Source organism: Vidua chalybeata, chromosome 15, assembly GCF_026979565.1.
Source record: "Vidua chalybeata isolate OUT-0048 chromosome 15, bVidCha1 merged haplotype, whole genome shotgun sequence".
Lineage (NCBI taxonomy): Eukaryota > Metazoa > Chordata > Aves > Passeriformes > Viduidae > Vidua > Vidua chalybeata.
Window position 1 is genome coordinate 11,698,517 of NC_071544.1, and position 20,098 is coordinate 11,718,614.

The 20,098-nt window shown below is 57.2% G+C and overlaps 2 protein-coding genes across 2 annotated transcripts in view; both read right to left on the reverse strand.

The window, feature by feature from the left end:
- The window catches only part of FLT4 (fms related receptor tyrosine kinase 4), a 57,422-nt gene extending 49,127 nt beyond the window's left edge, over positions 1–8,295 (reverse strand). Inside the window, exon 1 of the mRNA XM_053956539.1 lies at positions 8,193–8,295. Within this exon, the coding sequence (XP_053812514.1) occupies positions 8,193–8,250 (58 nt within the window). The 5' untranslated portion in view covers positions 8,251–8,295. The remainder of the gene's footprint in view (positions 1–8,192) is intronic.
- Positions 8,296–12,578: 4,283 nt separating this feature from the next.
- On the reverse strand, positions 12,579–18,522 carry LOC128795802 (zinc-binding protein A33-like). Its single transcript, XM_053956861.1, has 7 exons — positions 18,371–18,522; positions 17,566–17,840; positions 16,887–16,982; positions 15,011–15,244; positions 14,616–14,635; positions 13,761–13,876; positions 12,579–13,663 (listed from the first exon to the last, which is right to left on the reverse strand). The coding sequence occupies exons 2-7, from the start codon at positions 17,836–17,838 to the stop codon at positions 13,119–13,121; spliced, it is 1,284 nt and encodes a 427-aa protein (XP_053812836.1). The 5' UTR covers positions 17,839–17,840; positions 18,371–18,522; the 3' UTR covers positions 12,579–13,118.
- Positions 18,523–20,098: the final 1,576 nt, after the last annotated feature.

The window sequence follows — 20,098 nt, forward strand, 5'->3', positions numbered from 1 at the left end:
CCAGCATTCCTGCCTCAGTAAATGTCAAGATTTACTGTCATTATGGAAACTACTGGCTTGACCTGCACTTATGTCAGTATTTATTTTTTTAGGTCACTACATCTAACATCCATCTCAGTAGACACCAGTACTTCAGAAATGGGGAAAACAAGTTACAGATGGAGAGGTAAGCCTGGAGCCAAACCTCACTGTCAGCACACACATGTGTCTGTGCAGACACATACTTGGTGCCCCCAATCAATTTGGGAAATTAGTGGAGGAATTTCCAGGCTCTGCTACATGGCCCTGTGCTTTTTTATTTTGGAATAAATAAAACCAGTAAACCTTTTACAGATTTCCCTGCTACATGGAGAGCTCAACTGCCTCTGTAACTCAGAAGGATGATGGAGGACCCCAAAACCCTCCATGGGTCTCATGAGTCTTGTGATGGTGCAGACAGACCTTCATAAACCTGTGGAGCCACTGCTCAGCTCAGGGTACCTCGCTGTGCCCTGCAAGGTTTGCCAAGCCCTGACTTGCCCTGCCAGCAGCTGGCATGGAGAACCTGCTGCAGGATGGAGAAGGACCCAGAGAGGAAGGGGACAGTGACCAGGGGAAGCTGCCAGAGGCACTGCTCACTGGCTACCACCAGCTGCTCAGCAAAGCCACCGTGAGCTTGCAAATTCTTTATAAACTTCCCATGTGACACAATTACTCGGGCCAGATTCTGAAGCTTTTCCTTCTCTCTTTACTCAGACCAAGCTCCACTGAAGTCACTGAGACATTGGCCTAAATACAACTGAAGGAGTTCAGGATTTGGCCCAGTAATAAAAACTTCCTTCCTTTGTCTGCTGCTCACTCCACATGATCCCACTGCCTCCCAGTCTCCTCCTGGCCTCGTCTCCCAAGGCTGGGGCTGTCAGTTGTTTTGATATTGCTCTTTCATTTTACCCTCAGCCAGACCATGCCAGTCCCCTCATGCAGCTGTGAGCTGCTGAGGTGGAGGGAGCTGGGTTGGCCAGTGAGGAAGAGGGGGAAATTGTGGGGTTAAATAGAACCTGGCTGAGGCACAGAGCCAGTCTTGGGAACGTGGATATATGCAGACACCCTGCAGGCTAGGAGCTGGCTCCACCATCACCTCCCCAATTCCTTCAACGCCTCCTTGAGGACAGGCTGGTGCATCTCCAAAAAAGCCTTTCTCCCCTTTGCTGAGCGTAGAGCAAATGCCTTGGGCTTTACACCAAACTTTTATGTGAGGGAATGGGTGAGATGACTCCTGCCCAGGAAAGTGCAGCAGGAAGTTAACTCATCTCGCTGCAATGACACATGCTAGAAAGTGACACCATAAGAAACACATATAACTTTAAACAAATAACTTGCAAAAAATGAATTTTGCTGCTTTTTTTGCCTCAAAACAGCCAGGAGGATGCAAATCCCTGTCATTCCCCAAGGGTATCTCATTCTCAGCATGACCATCTGAACATGCACTGGGGTTTGGAGCAGGAGCTCCTGCTTCCTTGCCATGTCCACCAGCCTTGCACACACCTGTGTCGCAGACAGAGCAACACACACGGTCAGATACAGCAATTCCCTTTGCACCAGTCTCCCTGCCTGCGCTGCTTGGTGACAGAAAGCAACCACAAAAGGGATTTGAACTCAGCTGAAGCGAGAAGCATTTGGTCCTGAGGTACCACCATGGTTTGATGATCTAAACCTCAGTCTTGCAACTCATGGATGCTCATGTGGGTGATCTGGTCAGACAGCAGATGGCTGAGAGAGAACCAACACAACCCCTGTGAATTCCTGCTGAGGTTTTGCATCTTGCAGTGAGATTTTTAGCATTCCTCAGCCAAGACTCAAACAGAGGCTCACTTTGGAGTGTGCAGCTCTAACCACCCTAGGGAACACAGAACTCTAAGCAGCAGAGGAATGGTGGTCTCGAGGTGCTGTGGCACAGCCTTTGCACAGGTCTGTGGGAGCCCTGTGCCATCCAGTCTTGGCTGAACCAGCTCACCACGTCCTGCATCCCAATGCAAAACACAGCAATGCCAACCTGGGCATTCCACAGACTGAGAGTACAATGCCCTGGCCAGTGGCAAGGGCTGCTGTGCTTAGGGCTTGCTTTTGAGTAAATACAGTCTTGCTGTACATTCTGCCCTTTTAAAGTACATTAATTGCCATGGAAACAGTGCTGTTACTAGTATGGCAGCAGCCTGGTGGCCCCCACAGATGCAAGGCAAAAATCAATGGATACATTGACATACAAGCTGTGTTTCAGGACTTTTTGTGGTTTTTAAGGCTGATCACCATGGCCACATATGAGAGAATGGCTCAGACACTAAAAGATGCCATCTTTCATGGAGAAAAAGCTGGGGACAAAACATGGAGGAACATCTCCTTTGCTGTGTTCGTCTGCTTATGCAGCACACTTGTATGGGATCTGCTCCCAGTACTGATGTGTGTGCTCAACTTGTGGCACTGGTCATCACTCCCAGCTCCTGTTGGAGCATCCCAGCCCTGGCTGTCCTTCACATCCTCATTCCCAGTGACTACAAAGTACCTGGTCTCAGACTTTGGCAGGGTGGATTTGCTCCATGCCTCCCCTCTGCCCATCCATGGCCCTTTCCACCAGCTCAGATGCCTCACCAAAAAGAAGGAAAAATAGTCAATATTACAGATGCATAGACACACACCATCACTTCTTGTCTTGAGAGTCTTTTTAGTAGCACTGAGAAGGTTTGTACACAGAGCAGCATAAAGGGAAAGGCTGTGAGTGCCTTCCCACCCTGCCTGGCCGTCCCCGAGAACCCGGAGCAAAGGGCAGCCCTGGCTGTCCCCTCCCAGCCAGGGCAGCGCTGCCCCGTTCCCTGCCGTGCCGCCCATCATAAAGGGGTCCCTGAACTGTTATCAGGCAGTGACAGTTTCCGCCATCAGATTCCTCCTGTCCGTCAGGAAAGCTAAATAAGGAACATCGTTCAGGCGGCTGCAGGAAGAGGGGAAATGCAGGGACATCCGGCCCAGCTGCCAATTTTTCCTTTCCCATGAACCACCACTGACCTCCGCCAAGGGAGAACCTGGACACCCAGCCTGGCATTGGCACTGCTCCTCTTTGCTTAACCCTTCCCTGGGGGATACCCTGGCCCCCAGAGCCTGCTGAGGAGGTGGTCTCGCCAGGCAGGGCAGTGTGGCCGTGGTGGGACAGAGCCTGGGTGCTGTGTCACTGTTGCTGGCACCGCAGGCCACGGCGGGCAGACTCGGTGCACTGGCTGGCATTTTCCCAGCCAACTGGAGCCACGGCCAGGAAAATGCTTAACCCCTCCACACCTGCACATGGGTGGGCAGCTACACCTCACACAGAGACAACGGGTCCCAGAACCATCAGTGAGCTGCTCCATCGCTTCCCTCTTTGCAAGCATCGACACCAGGAGCTTATTCTTTCACCAATTCCTCTGAAACACAACTGGGGTTTTCCAGGCTCTGGCAGGAATTGCCCTGGGCTGGCTGCTGCAGACAGGTAAAATTTCATTTCATTTCATTTTTCTCTCTACTCACTCCAGGGCTGTGCCCATCAGTAACAGGGACCAGGACAGTCTGCAATCGACTTGCTCCTTTCCGTGGTCCTTCCTGTGAACAGCCCTGGGGTCCTTGCTGTCTTTCATTGCCTAGATCCCGAGTAGGGGAGCAGCAGCTGCCCAGTTACTATGTGCTCAGATACAGGAGACTATAGCACTTAAGTCTGCCTTCCCCCATCACCATGTCTTCCTTGTTTGCCCAGAGAGAGCCTTTTCCTGACCCCCCAAACCGATCCTCCCTCATTAGCACATGACGTCCGTCCCACGGCACCTCCAGGTTTGGCTGCAGAGGCTGTGCGAGGGATCCTCGCCCTGGAAGGAGGGGGCAGAAACACAGCAAGAAAAACAATTCACTTGTGGGAGAACTTGTAAGGTGAAATACAAGTCACTGGCTGAAACCTGTTTCTGCTACCTCAGCAGGGAAACGACTCCAGGAGAGACTCCAAGACTCCCCACTTAATATCCTCAGCTTATAAAACTTAGTGGGAGTTTCAGCACTGGCTGCTGCAGGGCCAGGTTTTTCACCCTCCTTCTGCTGAACTTGCACCTAGAGATGGAGTGATTTGCTCAACAAAAGGAGCGGCCACACTGGGCTCAGGGCTTGTGCCTCCTCGCCGACTTGACCACAGGCCACCTCCGCTTCCACTATTCTGCCTTAACAATGAGGCACCGCAGATGGGCAATAATGCTGTGCCGAAAACATCAGAACTGTTCTGACCAAAGAGAAAAAGCCCTCCTGGGACCTGGCTAACCCCCTCTTTTAACAACGTGAAATAAGAAACAAAGGTCTGGGATAGCCAGAGGCAATAAAACCCCTGGAATTCATTTAACCAGTCACTAGATGCCAGTGCAGCTGCAGCAGTATTTCTTTTCCTAATGAAGGACAAAAGCTCTGGCCCAGGGCAAGACTCAGCTCTGGTCTCCCCGGAAAACCGTGGCATGCACCAGGAGGTCATGATCCCTCCACAGTACACAGCAGGAGTGGGACATGTACCTGGCTGCTGCCCCTCGCCCAGCTGGAGATTTGCAGGAGCTGCAGGGGAAGCTGGGGCAGGTCAAGGCAAAACACGGCCCTGGGCACCTCTGGCTAACAGTCCAAGGTGGGAAAGGAGAGCTTTCAGCTTGAACTAACCACCCGTGGATTTTCTCCTTGCAAACCCATGTACTTTTCCATGCACAACTGCCCGTGGACTCAAAGGCAAACATCTCACCCCCACAAGGCTCTGTGAAGGTGAGCTCCACTGCTGCTCAGCAGTGTGCAACAAGCCACCAGCCTCCCACCATGCTCCCAACATGGGAATCCACCAGGAGCTGCCTTCTCCAGGCAAGCTGTGATTTTGCAGGCCTCAGGCACTATGCCCCAGCCTGTCTATCCCAGCGGAAGAGCCCTGCAGCTTTAGTCATTCCTCACACGGAAACCACCCCACCTTCCCTGGGCAGTGGAGCCTGTGGGCTCCCACCATCACAGGGCTTTCTGCTTCTCCCTGCACCTGCAGGACCTCCCCATCACCTCCAGCTTGTTGCAGCTTTCCCCACCCCCCCACCTGGTTTAAATGCACAGCCCCCCCAAACTGTGAGTGAGGAGTCTCCTGCCCTGCACCAATTTTTCTGGGGCTGTTTCAGTCGAGCAGGCTGAATGCAAAGTCACCTCTGCTGTGCCAGCTGGATTGGCTGAGGAGAAAGTGGGTGAGAAAGGTGCTATCCCCAGCGCTCACCTTGCTCCCCAAAGCTGCTGAGAGCTGGGCAGACCTGGGGAGCCACCAAGAACCCCTTCCTGCTCTGCAAGGCAACCTCCTGAGTGTGGTGGATGTCCCCTACGGTTTTGGAGAAACTGCTCACTGGCCACGGTTCCCTCCCTCCTGCTGCCATTCCCGTGGGATCCCGCTCTCCCCTTCTTTCTCCAGGAACTGCCTCGGGATGCCGGGAACAGCCTGTTCCCTCCTGGCTGGCTGGGAGCACCTGCCCTTCCCACGCCTGCCCCGGAAAACACCGCAACAACGCGGGGCCAAGAGAAACCCTGGGGACAGTGATCCTGCATGGAGCAAGCCCATGGGAGAGAGGCAGCAGAGTGGAACGGGATACACCGGAGGAAACCCCATCCACCCTGCCTGCACTGGCTGGGGACATTGTGCTGCTGGAGGAGTGTCCCTCTGACCAGACGTCAATTTGAGCTCAGTGACGCCCTGGTGGGTGTTTGTGCAGGCAGTGAGCTGCAGTCTCACATGCCCAAGCCAAATCCCAGGGCGGTAGTTGCAGCTCACGCATCTGAAATCATCCTTAAGCAGACAGCAGGGCACAGGAGCTGTGGCTGTCCCCTCCCTGGCAGCCCTCAGGGACCACAGGCTGCAAACACCCACTCCCCTTGGAGGCCCTGGCTCATCGCTGTGGTTGAGCCTGGTGGGTTTGCTGTGCAGGGCTGTTGAATGAAAGGGTGTTGCTGAAATGGCCCATGTTTATTACTTGCAATAAAGCAACTGCTTCAAATCCCAGCTGCACAGGCAACTGTTGCTGCTGGCACGGTCAGCGCGGGGCTGTCCGAGCGCCCGGCCGCGAGTCCTGTGTGATCCGAGAGGGGAGCACAGCGGCAGCCAAGGCAATCGGCTCAGGTCCTACACAAGCACGGGCCCTTCCCTCACACAATGGCCACATGCCCTTGGAAGGGGCTAGCCAGTGTCCCCAGAGGGATTGCTTGGCTGTGGGGGGCTCAGCACTGCTCTGTGTCTGGAAGATGGTGGCTCAGGGAGCACATGGTCTCATCACCATTCACAAAGGGTTACCTTGAGAGGCCAAGATGATCTAGAATGCTGGGGCTGAACCTCTGCCTGTTCCCCCAATCTCACTGCCTGCACAGGGCAGCTCCCCAGCTCCACTCCATCCTGGGAGCACCATGGAGCTGGAATGTGTAAGAGCTTTGTGCTCTTACACACAGCAGTCACTAACGCTGGCCCATTTAAACAGGCACCAGAACAGTGGTGCCAGAACAGACCTTTCATGATCCTGAGATGATTATTTCATCCTTCACAGGTGGAACAGTCTCACACACACATCTCTGCTTCCAAGGGGAGCAAATATTTGCAGCCCATTGGGATTATGGTTAATGAGAAATTTGTGGGTCCTTTATGCACTGACAAATTGTACTCATTGATAGAATGGAAGGAGGGGAAGCAAATCCCCATGGTACCATCCCCCAGTTGAGCTCCACATCGCCCTTCATCGCTGCACTAATCAGGCAGCACCGAGAGCTTCAAAGCTCTGCTCAGCCCTGTGCCGACAAGGCCACACAGCTGCGCTGGCCAGAGTCTCCCAGGCACTGCTCCTGCACCTCCAGGAGATGAAAGAACCCGGGAGCAGCTACACTGTGCTTTACAAATTGCTAACAAGACAGCTTTGCACAGTTGCTCCCGCTGCAGTGCCACCAGCAGCAGGTTCCTTTCTGCCCAGCTTCCTTGAGCATTCCCTGAGCTCCAGCCACCCGTTGTGTCCTTTGGCCCCATGACACCAGAGACATCAGCAGCTTTTTGGGCAGAGCAGGTTGACAGTGACACTGGTGGTGATACTATTTGTGCCACACCTGCAGCTCTCCCATGAGCTCACTTCAACGATAGCAGCAAATGCCACTGGTGATAGCGAGTCACTGAGCTGATGCTACAGAAAATTCTATTTATGTTCCCAAAATTCATCCCTACATTGCAAGCTTCCGCCATTAGTAACTTTCAGTCTTGTTCTGATCTGGGCTATAAATGCAAGAAAGAATTCTTCTAGGGGTATCTGGTGGGGTCCCCACTGTCCCCACTGCCCTGGCAGTGCCCACCCAGTTCTGCCCTGTCTCATGGGCTTTGCTTGCTAGAAGGGCATTGCAGCTCCATCACTGCCGTGGTTCTGCACTCTCTGCCCAACAGCCTTTTGCCACAGAAGTGCTATGGGAAGGGAAAGCATTTCACTGGGATCTGCCCAGAGTTGGAACAGGCAGGCTGGACAGCCTTGCATGGACCCCCGCCTCCTCGCGCCTTCCTCCCCGGCACACACAAATTAATGACTCCGTGCGTGAAAAAATAAATAAACACAGCCGGGACTGGCCTCCAGGCTGCCCTCCAGCCGGGCGCGTCCCCGCGCAGCGGCATCCCTCCCGCGAGGGTCCTGTGGGGATTCTCCCCGCTCGCAGCGAGACATCCGCGGCACGAGCACGGCGTGGGCTCCCTGCGGCCCCGGACCCCAGGGGACCGCGGCTGGGTCCTCCCGTCGCGTCGCTGCGGGTACGCTGTCACCGCCGTCGGGGACACCCGGGCGGGCACCGCGGCGCGTCCTGGTTGGGGATGGGGCGGGCAGCGCCGGTGGGAGACGGGGCACCCTAGGGCGGACGGAGCCGGTCCCCGTCGGGGTTTGGGATCGCCGGGACCGGGAGCGTCGTTCCCCTCCGGGGATGCGGAGCCCGGGACGAGCAGCGCCAGGGAACGGCGCATCCCCGTCCTGGGTGAGGGACGCCGCGGCGGGCAGTGCGGGTCCCTGCGGGGTCTGGAGGACACGCGGGCGGAGGCGCCGAGTCCCGTCCCGTCCCGCCGGAGCAGCCCCGTCCCCAGCGCGCCCGCAGGTGCGGAGCGGGCATCAGAGCGGGCAGGGCAGCCCGCGGCCCCGGCAGCTCACCTGCCTCCGAGACAATGCCGAGCCAGAGCCAGAGGGGCAGCGTGCAAACTCTCCTCATCTCCGGGGCTGCCGGCAGGTCCGTGCGATGCGGAGCGGTGCGAGCGCCCCGCGCCCGAGCTCTGCTCCCGCCGCGCCCCAGCTGCGGCGACGCGCGGCGGCGGCGGGCGGGGAGCACCGGGGCCGCTTCCTTTTCCTCCGCCCGCCCGGGCCGCCCGCCGCCCTCCGCCGAGCCTCGGGGCGCCGGGCGGGCGGGGCGGGACGGGGAGGGGCGGGCGGGGAGGCAGAGGGGGCTGGGGGGGAGCGCACCTGCAGCTCCGGGCACCGACGGGGAATCCGCGCTCACCGCACCAGCGGGGGTGCGCGCATCCCTTCGCACCTGGGTGTCTCCACCTGTGTGTGTGGGTCTTCATCCCCTACATCAGGGGGGCAAGTGTATTCCCCACCCATGTGCGTGGCTCTGCATCATCCCTGACCCATGGGCACATGAGCACCCCCACACCTGCGTGTATTTTCACACCTGTGTGCACCCTTGCCCTTGTGAGAGACTGCCCGTACATCGCCTGTTTCTTGTCTGTGCCTGGGTGCACATCTCGGCCTCTCGGAGCAGAGGGAATGCACACAAACACGCTCTCAGCAACAGCACACACGCACCTCATGCGATGGAACACACCTGCCTGCACACACCCCTTCATGCCTGTGCACCCCCTCAGCTCCACACCTCACACCTGTAGGCACACACCCAGGCACGCAGTCCTGCACACACCCCTTGAGCCTCCCTCCTCCCGCACTCCCTGGGGCACACAGAGACACGCACGCACTTGGGTGTGCTCGCACTTGCACCCTTATTCAGCGGCGCTGCAGTAGGGTCCCCCACTCGCGCCGTCCATGCGTGCACAGTGCCAGCAGCGTGGAACAGCCACGTTGTCCCTCGGCACCGCTCGGGGCGGCACCCGCACGGTTCTCTGGCAGGTACACACCAAACGAGCGGTGCCGCCCCGCTGGTGCCAGCGGCGCTGCCCCCACAGCGCTGCCGCTGCCAGCGACAGCGGCTCTGGCTCGGAGCGAACTGGCTGCGAATGCGGCACAGACGGAGGCGATGGGCGATGGCAGAGCTCTGGGAGCGCGGTGCACAGCCCTGGCCAGCTGCCTGTGCACCCAACGAGCGCTGAACGGATAAATTAACACGGCCCCGAGCTGTGCCCCAGAGGATTATTAATTAGGCTCACTTGTAGGCAGTGGAGAAAGAGCCTGAATGAAAGCCATGTGCTCATGGCTTCAAAAAGGCAGGAAAACTTCTGGTGCACTCAACTGCTCACGTTGCCAAACCCAGAGAAGAAATCACCCTGTCCCTCTCCTGGAATCCTCAGAGGGACTCTAAGTCACAGAATTTATTTTACCCGATTAGTGAGTTTTAAACCCAGAGAGTGCCAACTCCATCACGCTTCAGCACACTCATCTTGGATCACCTCCCTCCTGCATCTCAGCAGAGCAGAAAGTGGCCATGTCCCTTTACCCCAGGTGGGTGTCCAAGCCCCTGCAAGTTTGAAGAGAGACTTCCAAAACTTGCCATGATAAGGGAGAGCTGGAATGTCACAGAGGGGTGGCACTGCCCAGCACTAAGGAGTGAAGAGCTGAAGTTACGGGAACAGACCCCTCCCCGGTGACGGGGGCTGCGATCAGAGACGGTGCAGCCACGCAGTGTCCCCAGGCTGGGGACAGCATCGGGGTCAGTGCCCTTGAGAGGGGAGCGGTGAGGTGCTGAGGGGTGGACAGTGATAGGGGAATGAATCATATGGCACCACTGAGCTGCTGGCCGAAGTGCAGAGTGCCTGGAGAATCTGAGTGCGAGAGGAACAAAGGGTCTGAGCCGGGGTTGAAGGGACAGGCATCTTCTGGCACCCCAAAAGTCAAGGGATTTTGGCATCCTCCACCCGCCGCAGTCCGAACGTGGCACGGTGCAGGCGGCGGTGGCCGGGACCGGCCCGTCCATGCTGCCATCTAATGGCAGTAATGGCAGGACACCGGGGAGGGCTCGCCCCGCCACGGCGGGGAATTTTCCATCACAAACGCAGGGCGACTGTGGGACCGATGGGACCTTTCCATTGTTGCGGCCCTGGGAAACAAAAGGATCTGGTTTTAAAATCTTGTCCCCATTCCAGCACGTGGGGGGGACCCGAGGAAGCAAAGGCTTCCCCAAAGCACTGGATAAAGACATACACAGATCACAGAAGGCTGCCAAGGCAGGAGCTGCTGGACGCTGCCCAGCCCTAGCCTAACTAGGGAAAAGGGACACTGGGGTAGCTCTTGGAACACCCAGGGACAAAGCAATGAGGTAACCCACAAGAAGAATACAGCCTGGACCTGGGAGAAGATGGTGAGAGCTGGTCCTGGCAGGTGCAGAGTCTGGATGCTGGGGTGAGAGGTGCTTTAACCCCATCATGTCCACTCTCCCATCCCCATCCCCTTCTGCCTGAACCCAGGCCAAGCTCATGTAGTCACTGCATTCATGCCTATGGCTCCTGCTCCACGGTGCTCTGGTTTGTCAGAGAAATGTGTTTTTCAGGCAGCATCTAGACCGCATATCCTCACTGGGCTAACACTGCATGTGTGGCAGCCCAGAGCAGCATTTTCCCTGTATGTAGGAGCTGCTCTGCCTCCCCAGCCCTGTCTCACCAGCAGGGCCAGGTGAGGACATTATACCCCAAAATGTGGCTCTGCCTGGGAGCAGCGTGCCACAGTCACCACGCACAGCCCGGTAGGAGAAAAAAGGACATGCTCGGGACAAGCAGGTTTGGCTGCTCTCCAGCTCGGCCTTAGGCACGGGGAGGGTGTGGAAGGTGGCAGCAGTGGCAGTGGCACACACTGGCAGCCTGTGCCATCACGCTGGCCCACGTGGCACAGGGCACACGGCAGCGCTGGGCAGCGGGAGCTGGCAGACAGCAAAGCCTGGCTGTGCTCACCCTGCTGCTGCCCGGCAGATCCGCGTCCCGTCACACCTCGGGGACGCTGCCTGCTGCTGCCCAGCCGGACCTGGCTGCAGTTTGCGGCACGCTGGGGAGCTGATGGGTTTCAGCTTTCCCCAGTGTAACTCCCTGCTGTGATCAAGCCAGCCTCGCCTTCCCAGAGGCTCCCTTGCAGGGAGTAACACAGCCCTGCTCGCAGCACCATTTCCAAGCCAACAGCTCTTCTCCACTCTTATTGCAGCTGAGGCTGCAACCAGAGGAGGGGATGAGAGCTGGGAGAGGAGGCCGAGTCCAGCTTATGGGCTCAGCATTCACTGGCTAAAGGCTAGACCAAGGCCAGGAGGGAGCACAAACCCCCAGCATCCCCTCCACACACAACCCCTGAGCGAGGCTGCACAGAGCAGAGGCTTCCCAGGCAGTGGGAGCAGCCCTGGCCTGTGCTCAGTGCTCCTGCACAGGACACATCTGCCTGAACCCTGCACAGGACATCCTTGCCTCTGGCTTCCTCTGCTGCCCTGGCACAGGCATTAGGCACCCCCAGCCCTGGCACACTGCAGCAGAGGTGTGCAGGAGAGGCAATGGCCCTTGTGGCACCACGGGGGAACAGGGCCCCTCTGCCATCCCCACTGGGCAGGCAGATGGCCAGTGAAGGCCTTGCTTTGGTAAGTGTCCCTGTGCCCATTTGTGGGAGTTGGAATGCCTCACACCTGGCCCTTCCCATGCCACAGAATGCTGAGCCTCTGCTGGAGGTGTCTGGCTCCAGCCAGCACTGGGGACTATGCAGTACTGGGGACCTTTGGCCTCTGCTTTGAGCTTAGAATGGATTTGAGTGGGAAAAACATGACATTTCCACCCACCCCAGGCACTGCCCACCCACCAGGCTTGGAGCCATCCCAGCACCTCTGCTGACTTGTGAGGCAGAGACACTTCCAGCACCTCCTGGTCACAAACCACAGTGGCCAAACCCCCTTGACTTGCCCCCCCAGGGACCCTGCCTGCCCTCCTGCAGGTGCAGCACTGCCAGCAGGGCCACAGGGGGCTGACAGGAAAAGAGCCACATTCTTGCTGAATTTGGAAAGAACTGGGACTCGGCATTTTTCACATGTGCAGATCCTTAAGACCCAGCCAGCCAGACATGGCCAAATCTTAAAACGTGGTAGCCCAAGATCAGGGCTAGGCTCAGAGGCTCTCTCCCTTGTTCTCAAAGAGCAAACGGTGAAAAGCCACTGCAAGATGTGCAGGGAGTGCTCCAAGGAACCATACGGGAGCAGCGGCTCTTTTGAGCCTCCTGTGCTGCAGGCACAGAAGAGCCAGGGCTGGAGCAGGGCTCTGGGGGGCTGCTCGGTGCCCCCAGGCTGTGCCACACCCCAGAGCAGCCGATCCCCCCAGCACACAAGCCCCGAGCAGGCCCAGCAGGCACCAGTGGCTTTCTAATGAGCTTTAATAGCGACCGAGGAGACGGAGCCGCGCTGCAGCCCCTGGGCTGCGCACCGGGCTCCCTCTGCTGCCGGCCCGGAGCCCAGCCCCGGGAAGCTCCTCCAGCAGAGGATGGATGCCATGGTCGGGATGTGGGGTTGAGAGGCCCCCGATGGTGCCCCGGGACCGCTGCCCTTCCCCACGGAGCTTATGGGCGGGAGCACAGAGAGGCAGGAGGTGCCAGCAAGTCACAGCCCGCTCCCCCGCAGCCCCGTGGCTGCTGTTATTGCACCGTGCCGTGCTCAGGAAAGGCAGGTTCTTCTTCTAGGGGTGCCAGGAACCCCTGTGAATGCCTTGTGGCAACCACAGCCATGGCACAGGGAAGGGAGGGCAGACAGGACCTGGGAAGAGACTCATCCCCTCCTTCCTCCCAAAACTGAAACCGAAAGAGCTCCTCCAACTCCCCTCAGGCTTGTGTGTGCAGAACTGGCCCCGGGTGCAGCCCCGGGCAGGAGCCAGGCCGGTGTCCCCAGCACACCCTCGTCCCTCACAGGGCCAGGTGACAGAGGCGCATGGGCTCCACGTTGTCCCTCCCGTCACTGAAGCAGGTGCTGAAGAAGGGGCAGTATCTCTCTGCAGAGACCTGGTGGAAGGTGAAGAGGTGGGACATGTCCCCAGCATCAAAGAAGGCGACGGTGCCCTCCTGGCAGTCCAGGAAGACGCCCACTTTCCGTGGGGGCTGGCGGGGAGTCAGGCGCACCCAGGGGCTGGCAGTGGCCCAGTACTCTGTCCTGTTCCGCAGGCGCAGCGTCCAGTAGCCATTCTCTGGGCACAGCTTGACCTTGGCTGCCCGGTCCACAGCCTCAGCAGCCACCCCCAGGTCCCACTTGGTTTTGCTGCCCACCCAGACCTCCCAGTAGTGCCGGCCGCTGTCAAAGGCCTGCGAGCCCAGGACGTTGACGCACTGACGGAAGCGCCGAGGGCTGATGGGGACAGGCTGGGCTTGATTCCTCTCTGTCACTGCTGTCAGGTCCCTGGAGAGGACCAGGTTGGGGTGGGCTGACTCAGGGTCAAAGGTGAGTGGGGCAGGAGCTGCAGAGACATCAAGCATGACATTTTAGCAGCTGTACGCTCCCTCTGCAGAGCATCCCTGGCCCACCACACCCACCCCTCACAGCGATGCGCTCACCAGGGCAGATGGAGCGCAGCATCTGCCTCCAGAAGATGTACTGCAAGGGACCACCGTGGCTGTCCCTGTAGTGCTGCAGGTCCAGGGCAGGCTGGGTCTCAACACGCACCGAGGGCCTGGGGCGGAGAGAGGCAGGCAGGGTCAATTCCTCTGCTGAGCCACTGCCAGTGCAGGCAGGAAAAGCACGGGCAGGGCTGCAGGACAGTGCTGCATGTGGCAGATTTGGTAAAGACAGGACACAAATGTCTCTGCTTGCTCTGCCTGATGCAGCTCTGTCCCCAGTGCAGTGAGTGGCTCAGGGCAGAGGTGGCCAAGACAGAGGCAGCAGCACTGCTTGTGGAGCAGTGACTCCTGGCAAACCCACACCCAGCACACCCAACAGGATTCCTGCACGGCTGAACAGGCCGGGCCTGTGGAGTCAGGCTGCATCCCAGGGAGGGAGGGGACAGGGACACACATCCCTATGGCAGTTCTGGCCCTCAACTACTCCCAGCCTCAGACAAACCTGCACCTCAGGGTCACTTCTGCAGCCTCATGAGTTGTAAGAAGCTGAGGAGGGGCTAGAAGCACCCAAAGTCTGTTCCCTCTTGCAGCACGCATGGCTCTTGCACCCATTCCAATCCACTGACTCCTCTACCCACTCTTCCAGCCATGCCAACACATGGGATGCTCCCTGGGAAGAGCATCCAGTGTATGCTGGGGACCAGCCTCCACCTTGCACAGCACCATCAACTTCCTGAGCCATTTGTGATGCTTTTAAAACTTGAGATAAAGTGCGTCTCCCATGTGGTCCCAGCCAGGGACTAAGATAAGCTCCTGAAAAGCAAATCAGCTTCTTTCATGCCAGACACGTACCTGATATCCAGGCTCTCCACCTGCAGTGAGAAGCAGAGAGAATTAGCAGTCACTCTAATTCATGCTGCTGCACAAATAAGTTCCTTGTCCTGCTTCCTGCTGCCACACAGCACAGAGAGAGGAAACCAAGCTAGCAGGAACTGCAGCCTGGGGAAAACTGCTTGGGCACTTGGATGGAGAATGAGGAAGGCTCCCAGGACCCACTACATCTGATGTCACTGTATCCCTTGTGGCTAAAGTCTCCAGACTCCAAGGGATTAGGTAGATAATCCAGAGGGATGGCAGGGAGAACGACTTTGGGGTACAGCCTGGTGCTCTCATTTAAGACTCCCCATCCCAGTCTGAGATCCTGAAATATCTCTCAGCCTCCTGCCAGAGTCAGCAAAGCATCTCACCTCCAGCAGTGACACATCTTCCATCTTGCTCAGGGTCTGCTTGATGTGCTCGATGTCCCTCTGCAGCACTGCCATCCCCTCTTCCAGCTGGCCAACGTGCCTGTGCAGCTGGGCCAGTGACTGCTCCTCCTTCTCACCCAGCTCTGCCAGCACAGCTCTCTCCTCTTCCTCCAGGATCTGATGAAGGCGAGCAAACTCAGCCCGAATCTTGAAGTTCAGCTCCCGAGACACTTTCTGAGCAGAGGGAAGAGGCAGAAGGTGAGTCTAACAGCTAGAACACACAAGTAGGTGCACAGGATGGCTGTGCCTGTTACTCTGCTTACAGAGCCCTGGAAATTTGAGGTTTAGACATAGCAATTACTTTTTGGATGGAGAACAGGACACAAGGACAACCTTCAAGGCTGCAGAGCTAAAAGGGAAAAAACAACAAACCCAAAAAGCCAGCTCCACCAAAGGCCTGGTCACTGTAACTAGAAATCCCCACACACAGCCACAGCCTCTCCCACACACCAGCAGGAATTTGCCTGTGGGCAAGACTGGAGCTCTTTAAATTTTGTGGAGCTGCAGACTCAGCTGTTCAGGTTAGCTTGCATTTATTTCACATCATTCCAGGCCCTGAGCAGAACTGCCTGACGGGCAAGCTGCACAAACTAATCTCTGTCATTAAGGCTGATAAAATCCCATTCAGCTCTATCTAGAGGTCACTTTTTTCCAGTTGTTTACTTGCCAGCCAACCTTGCTGTGTTCTCAGTGCCTTCCTGCCTGTTTACAAGAGACAGCCAATGACTTTTTGTTTTCCTTAAATCTTTAAGCTTTTAATCTCCAAGTGCAACCTTAGCCCTCATTACTTTCTCGTGGAGTGCTTCCTGAAGTGCACATCCCTTTCTCCTGACAGGAAACCCATCTCCCTCAGAGATCTGAAGCTTCACCAGCCTCCTCTTGCTCCAGCAGGTGTTTGTGCTGACACACCAGAACCACAGAGGAGGTGCAGGGCCTCTGTGTTCACATCAGCTATTTGCTCCTTTACTCTTGAGACACCTCTTGGCTCTTGCACAGCAACAGGAAAACAAAAAGTCATTTTTGTTTTTTGACGTGCTTATTTGCTAATACTTCTTCATTAATCTCAGAGGTCTATTCCACATCTGGCAAGAGGACAGAGGTTTGAAATGGAGCAGGCTGGGGGGTCAGAGGCTCCAGTCAGAAGACAGGGGTTTCTACTCTCGGTTTTATCTCATCTTTGAACTACTTCCATTTTCCTTTAACTCCCCTTCCTCGGTTTTAATGCTTTTATGCCACTCAAGAAAGCAGCACAGTCAGCCTGAGGTTGTTCTCACTTCACAGATCTGTACCAAGAGCCTCCATGGGCTTGTACTATCAAACCCATGGACAGCACACAGGCTCCTCATTCACCTCAGAGCTTTGCAGTGAATCCCAACACTGTCCTTGTGACAAGGCCACCACCCTTGCAGTGCCAACCTTGCCAGTGGCAAGGTTGTTCCTTCAGCTTTGCTGCCATCCCTTCTGACATGAGAGGACTTTAGAGCTGCCAAGAGTTAAATGCTCTCCCAAAGAGGCAGCACTGCAGGGCCAGAGCAGGCTGCCCACAGCTCTCACCACTCACCATGTCTCAGCTCTGCTGCACCAATGCACTTTGTAAACATTGCATTAATGAGTGCTGATGCTCCTCCCAGAACCTCTGCTGAATATCCAGCAGTGATGAGCTTGGGCCTACATGCAAGGGAGTTTGTGTAGATCCCCACTGTTACTCATCTAGATTTTTACAGGAAGCTGAGCTAGACCTCAGCTGAAGACACACACATCCTCTGTGAACACTGCCCCAGGAGCTGCCTGAAGAGCAGCTCCCACAGGGTGCTACCGTCAGGCTGCAGATGTCCTCCTGCACCACACGCTTCCTCTGCAGCAAGTTCTCCATCTCCTTCTGACGAGCTTGCAAAGCATCTTCCAGGTGCTTCTGCAGGAACAAGGAAAAGAAGATAAGGAGGCCGTTTCAGCACTCTGCTCTGATTCAGGAGCAGTCCCAAATCCTACGGTCAGCATCAGAAGGAGAATACAACAGGATTTCATATAAAGGCTGTAAGGAGAAGCAAGCACCTGATGCACAGCCTTGAGAATTAAGCATCTGTGCATGTGATTAATCCAATTGATTTTTAAGACTGGGAGCTCCAGCCTGGGATATCTGTTTGCACAAGCTTTAAATGCTGCATGTTGTGAAGGGACTGTCCCCTCAAGCAGAGCACCTGGCACAAGCAGCCCTCACGTCCCCCCCTCACTTGGGAGCCATGTTCTTAAACGAAAAATGACAAAGCTGTGGTTGGAATCAGACACAGCAGTGAGGGAAACAAATGCAAAAGAAAAGTGTTCAAAAGACAGACGGCTGTAAGGAAATAGGGAGGGGAAAGAGACACAAATGTCAGTGCACTTGGGTGAGATAAGGCTTCAGACGGGGGGAACTGCCTGTGGGAGAAGGAGCGGTGGCTGCACCGGGCTCATGTGGCACCTGTCCCCTTCTCCCCAGCCTGGCAGAAGCCACTCACCTGCATCTTCTGCTGGTGCTCCTCGGAGCCGCAGCGCCGCACCTTCTCCACCAGCCCCGAGAGCAGGTAGTGCGTGCGGAAAGCGCGGCTGGGGAACTTGCGGCGGCACTGCGGGCAGGAGGGGACGTGGGCGCAGCTGTCCCAGTACTCCTGGATGCAGCCCTTGCAGAAGTGGTGCATGCAGTCCAGCATGACGGGCTCGCTGAACAGCTCGAAGCAGATGGCACAGGTCAGCTCCTCCCGCAGGCTCCGGTCCCGGCTCCTGCCGGCCATCCCTGCGGGCACACAGCTGCCACCCTGAGCTTCCTGCCACCGCCACACGCGAATCCCCATTCCTCTGGAGGGCCGAACTTCTGCCGGTCTGGGGCAGGCACAGGGCCTGTCCAGCTGCTACACGGGGTGTGTGCAGGGCTGGAAAGCCCCGAATTCCAGAACAGCCCTGGCCAAAGGTCACTCCCTTTGGAGTAACAACTTTCAATTTCCGGTCACTTCACCAAAACTCAGAGCTCTGACAGGGCCCGGCCTTGTGTCCCCACCGGGCCGCAGCGCAGCGGTCACCCGGCCCGAGGGCTGCCAGCACCCACCCGCATCCCGAGGGGTTCCCGGGCCGATGCCGTGTGCGGTACCCCTCCGGCTCGAGTCCCGCGGCGCGCACCGCCCGCTCCTCTGGGCGCAGCCCGGCCTCCCGCCATCCCAGGGACCCCACCGTGCTGAAACGGCTTAGAGTAAGGTAGTTGAGTTTAGTTTAGTTTAGTTTAGTTTAGTTTAGTTTAGTTTAGTTCGGTCCGGTCCGGTCCGGTCTAACCTAGTCTAGTTCACTCGAGTCCAGTCCAGCTCTGTCCAGTCCCGTCCCGTTGCTCTCTCACCTCCGACACCCCGAACTCGGGGCCGCGGCCACGCCACGCCCCTCCGCGGACTGACGCCCGCCCTGACCAATCACGACGCGCACACGCCACACGCCCGCCAGCTCATTGGGTGAGATCCGCGGAGGGGGCGGGGCAGGGTCCCGGCATGTGATGCGGTCACGTGCGAGCGCGCCGGGCCAGGTGCGGGGGCTGCACGCGCCGCCCGCGGGAAGGCGCGTGCGAGGCTGGGCTGGGCTGGGCTGGGCTGGGCTGGGCTGGGCTGGACTGGACTGGACTGGACTGGACTATCCCGGACTGTCCCTGCACTGTCCCTTTGCTGCCCGTATCCCGCCGCCCCGTTACTGCCCCTGCACCTCCCCTGCACTGGCCTTGCACTGTCCTGCACTGCCCCTGCACCGCCCTGCGCTGCACAGCTCTGCTGCTGCGTTCAGTAAAGAGCACAGAAATGAGCTCCAGGCCAAAGCCTCCCTCTCCCCTGCTCACGGTGCCTTCAGGACACAGCTCTGGCCAAGGCTTTGGAGTCACCTCAGAAATCATGAGGGCTGCGGGCTTGTTAGTGGAAGAAGGAAGGGTTTTCATCCTTGTGTGGTCGCCTGATGATGAACCCTGCGATGTTGTGGGAAGTGGCAGACACTGGTGGACATGTGAGAAAAATCACAAGAACTTTCAATACTGGAAGTAAAAGCAAATAAAACTGAAAGGAGAGGGGACACAGGGACTCACAAGAGCTGCACAGACCACCTGTCTCCTTCCTAACCACCATTAGAACCAGAGCATACCCCCAAAAGGCTGATGTGCCAGGCACTGTCCAGCTACTGCCCTCCTCCTCCTGGTGCTCTGTTTGCTCATTACAGCAGCGCAATTAGTGCAGGAAGTATTTCTGCCCATCTTCATTTGCTTGTCTGAGGGATTTTCCCAGGCTTTCTCTCACGCTGTGCGTGCTTGGTCACTGGCATGTGGCCACAGGCAGCCCTGCCTGCAGCATTGGCCTCCGCCTTGTCCCCAGCAGCCCCTCGGGCTGTCACGCTCAGCCACAGCCACATGCTGATGTTTGGACTTGGAACATCACTGCATGCAAGAGGAGCAATCAGTCCTGGGGGATGTTGGCCATGGGCAAGCGAGGTACACCCCTTGGCCTCTGGTTGGCCAAACAAGTGACATCCATGGACACCAACAAGGTCAGGCCGTGGCCAAATGGGCTGGCAGCTCCCACACAGTTATTGTGGGGGCTCAGAACTGCTCCAGCTCTCTGAGCAAGGTAGGTGTTGGCTGCACCCTCCTGCTCCAGTACCCATGGTGGCTCTGGGACAGGGATGCTCAGTCCCCACTGCTCACTGGGCACTGGGGGACAAGAACACATTGAGCAGGGATTATTTCCAGCAGAGTGAACCTGCTCCCATTGCTGCCCTCTTATCCTTTCTACTGCACAACACAGAAGAGTGCCCCTGGAAACGTCGCTAGGATAATGACACTGGGATCCAGGGATGCCTGAACATCTCCTCTCAGCTGTGACTTCATGCAGCAAAACCTCAGTCCCCACATTTAGATCTCTGTGCTTGCACTAGGCTGGCTCTCACCCTGTGAACATGCCAGGGCCGAACGGGAGCAATGCCAATGCCAGCCCATTGCCGTGGGACTGCAGCTGATGTTGCCTCCCACCCTCCTGC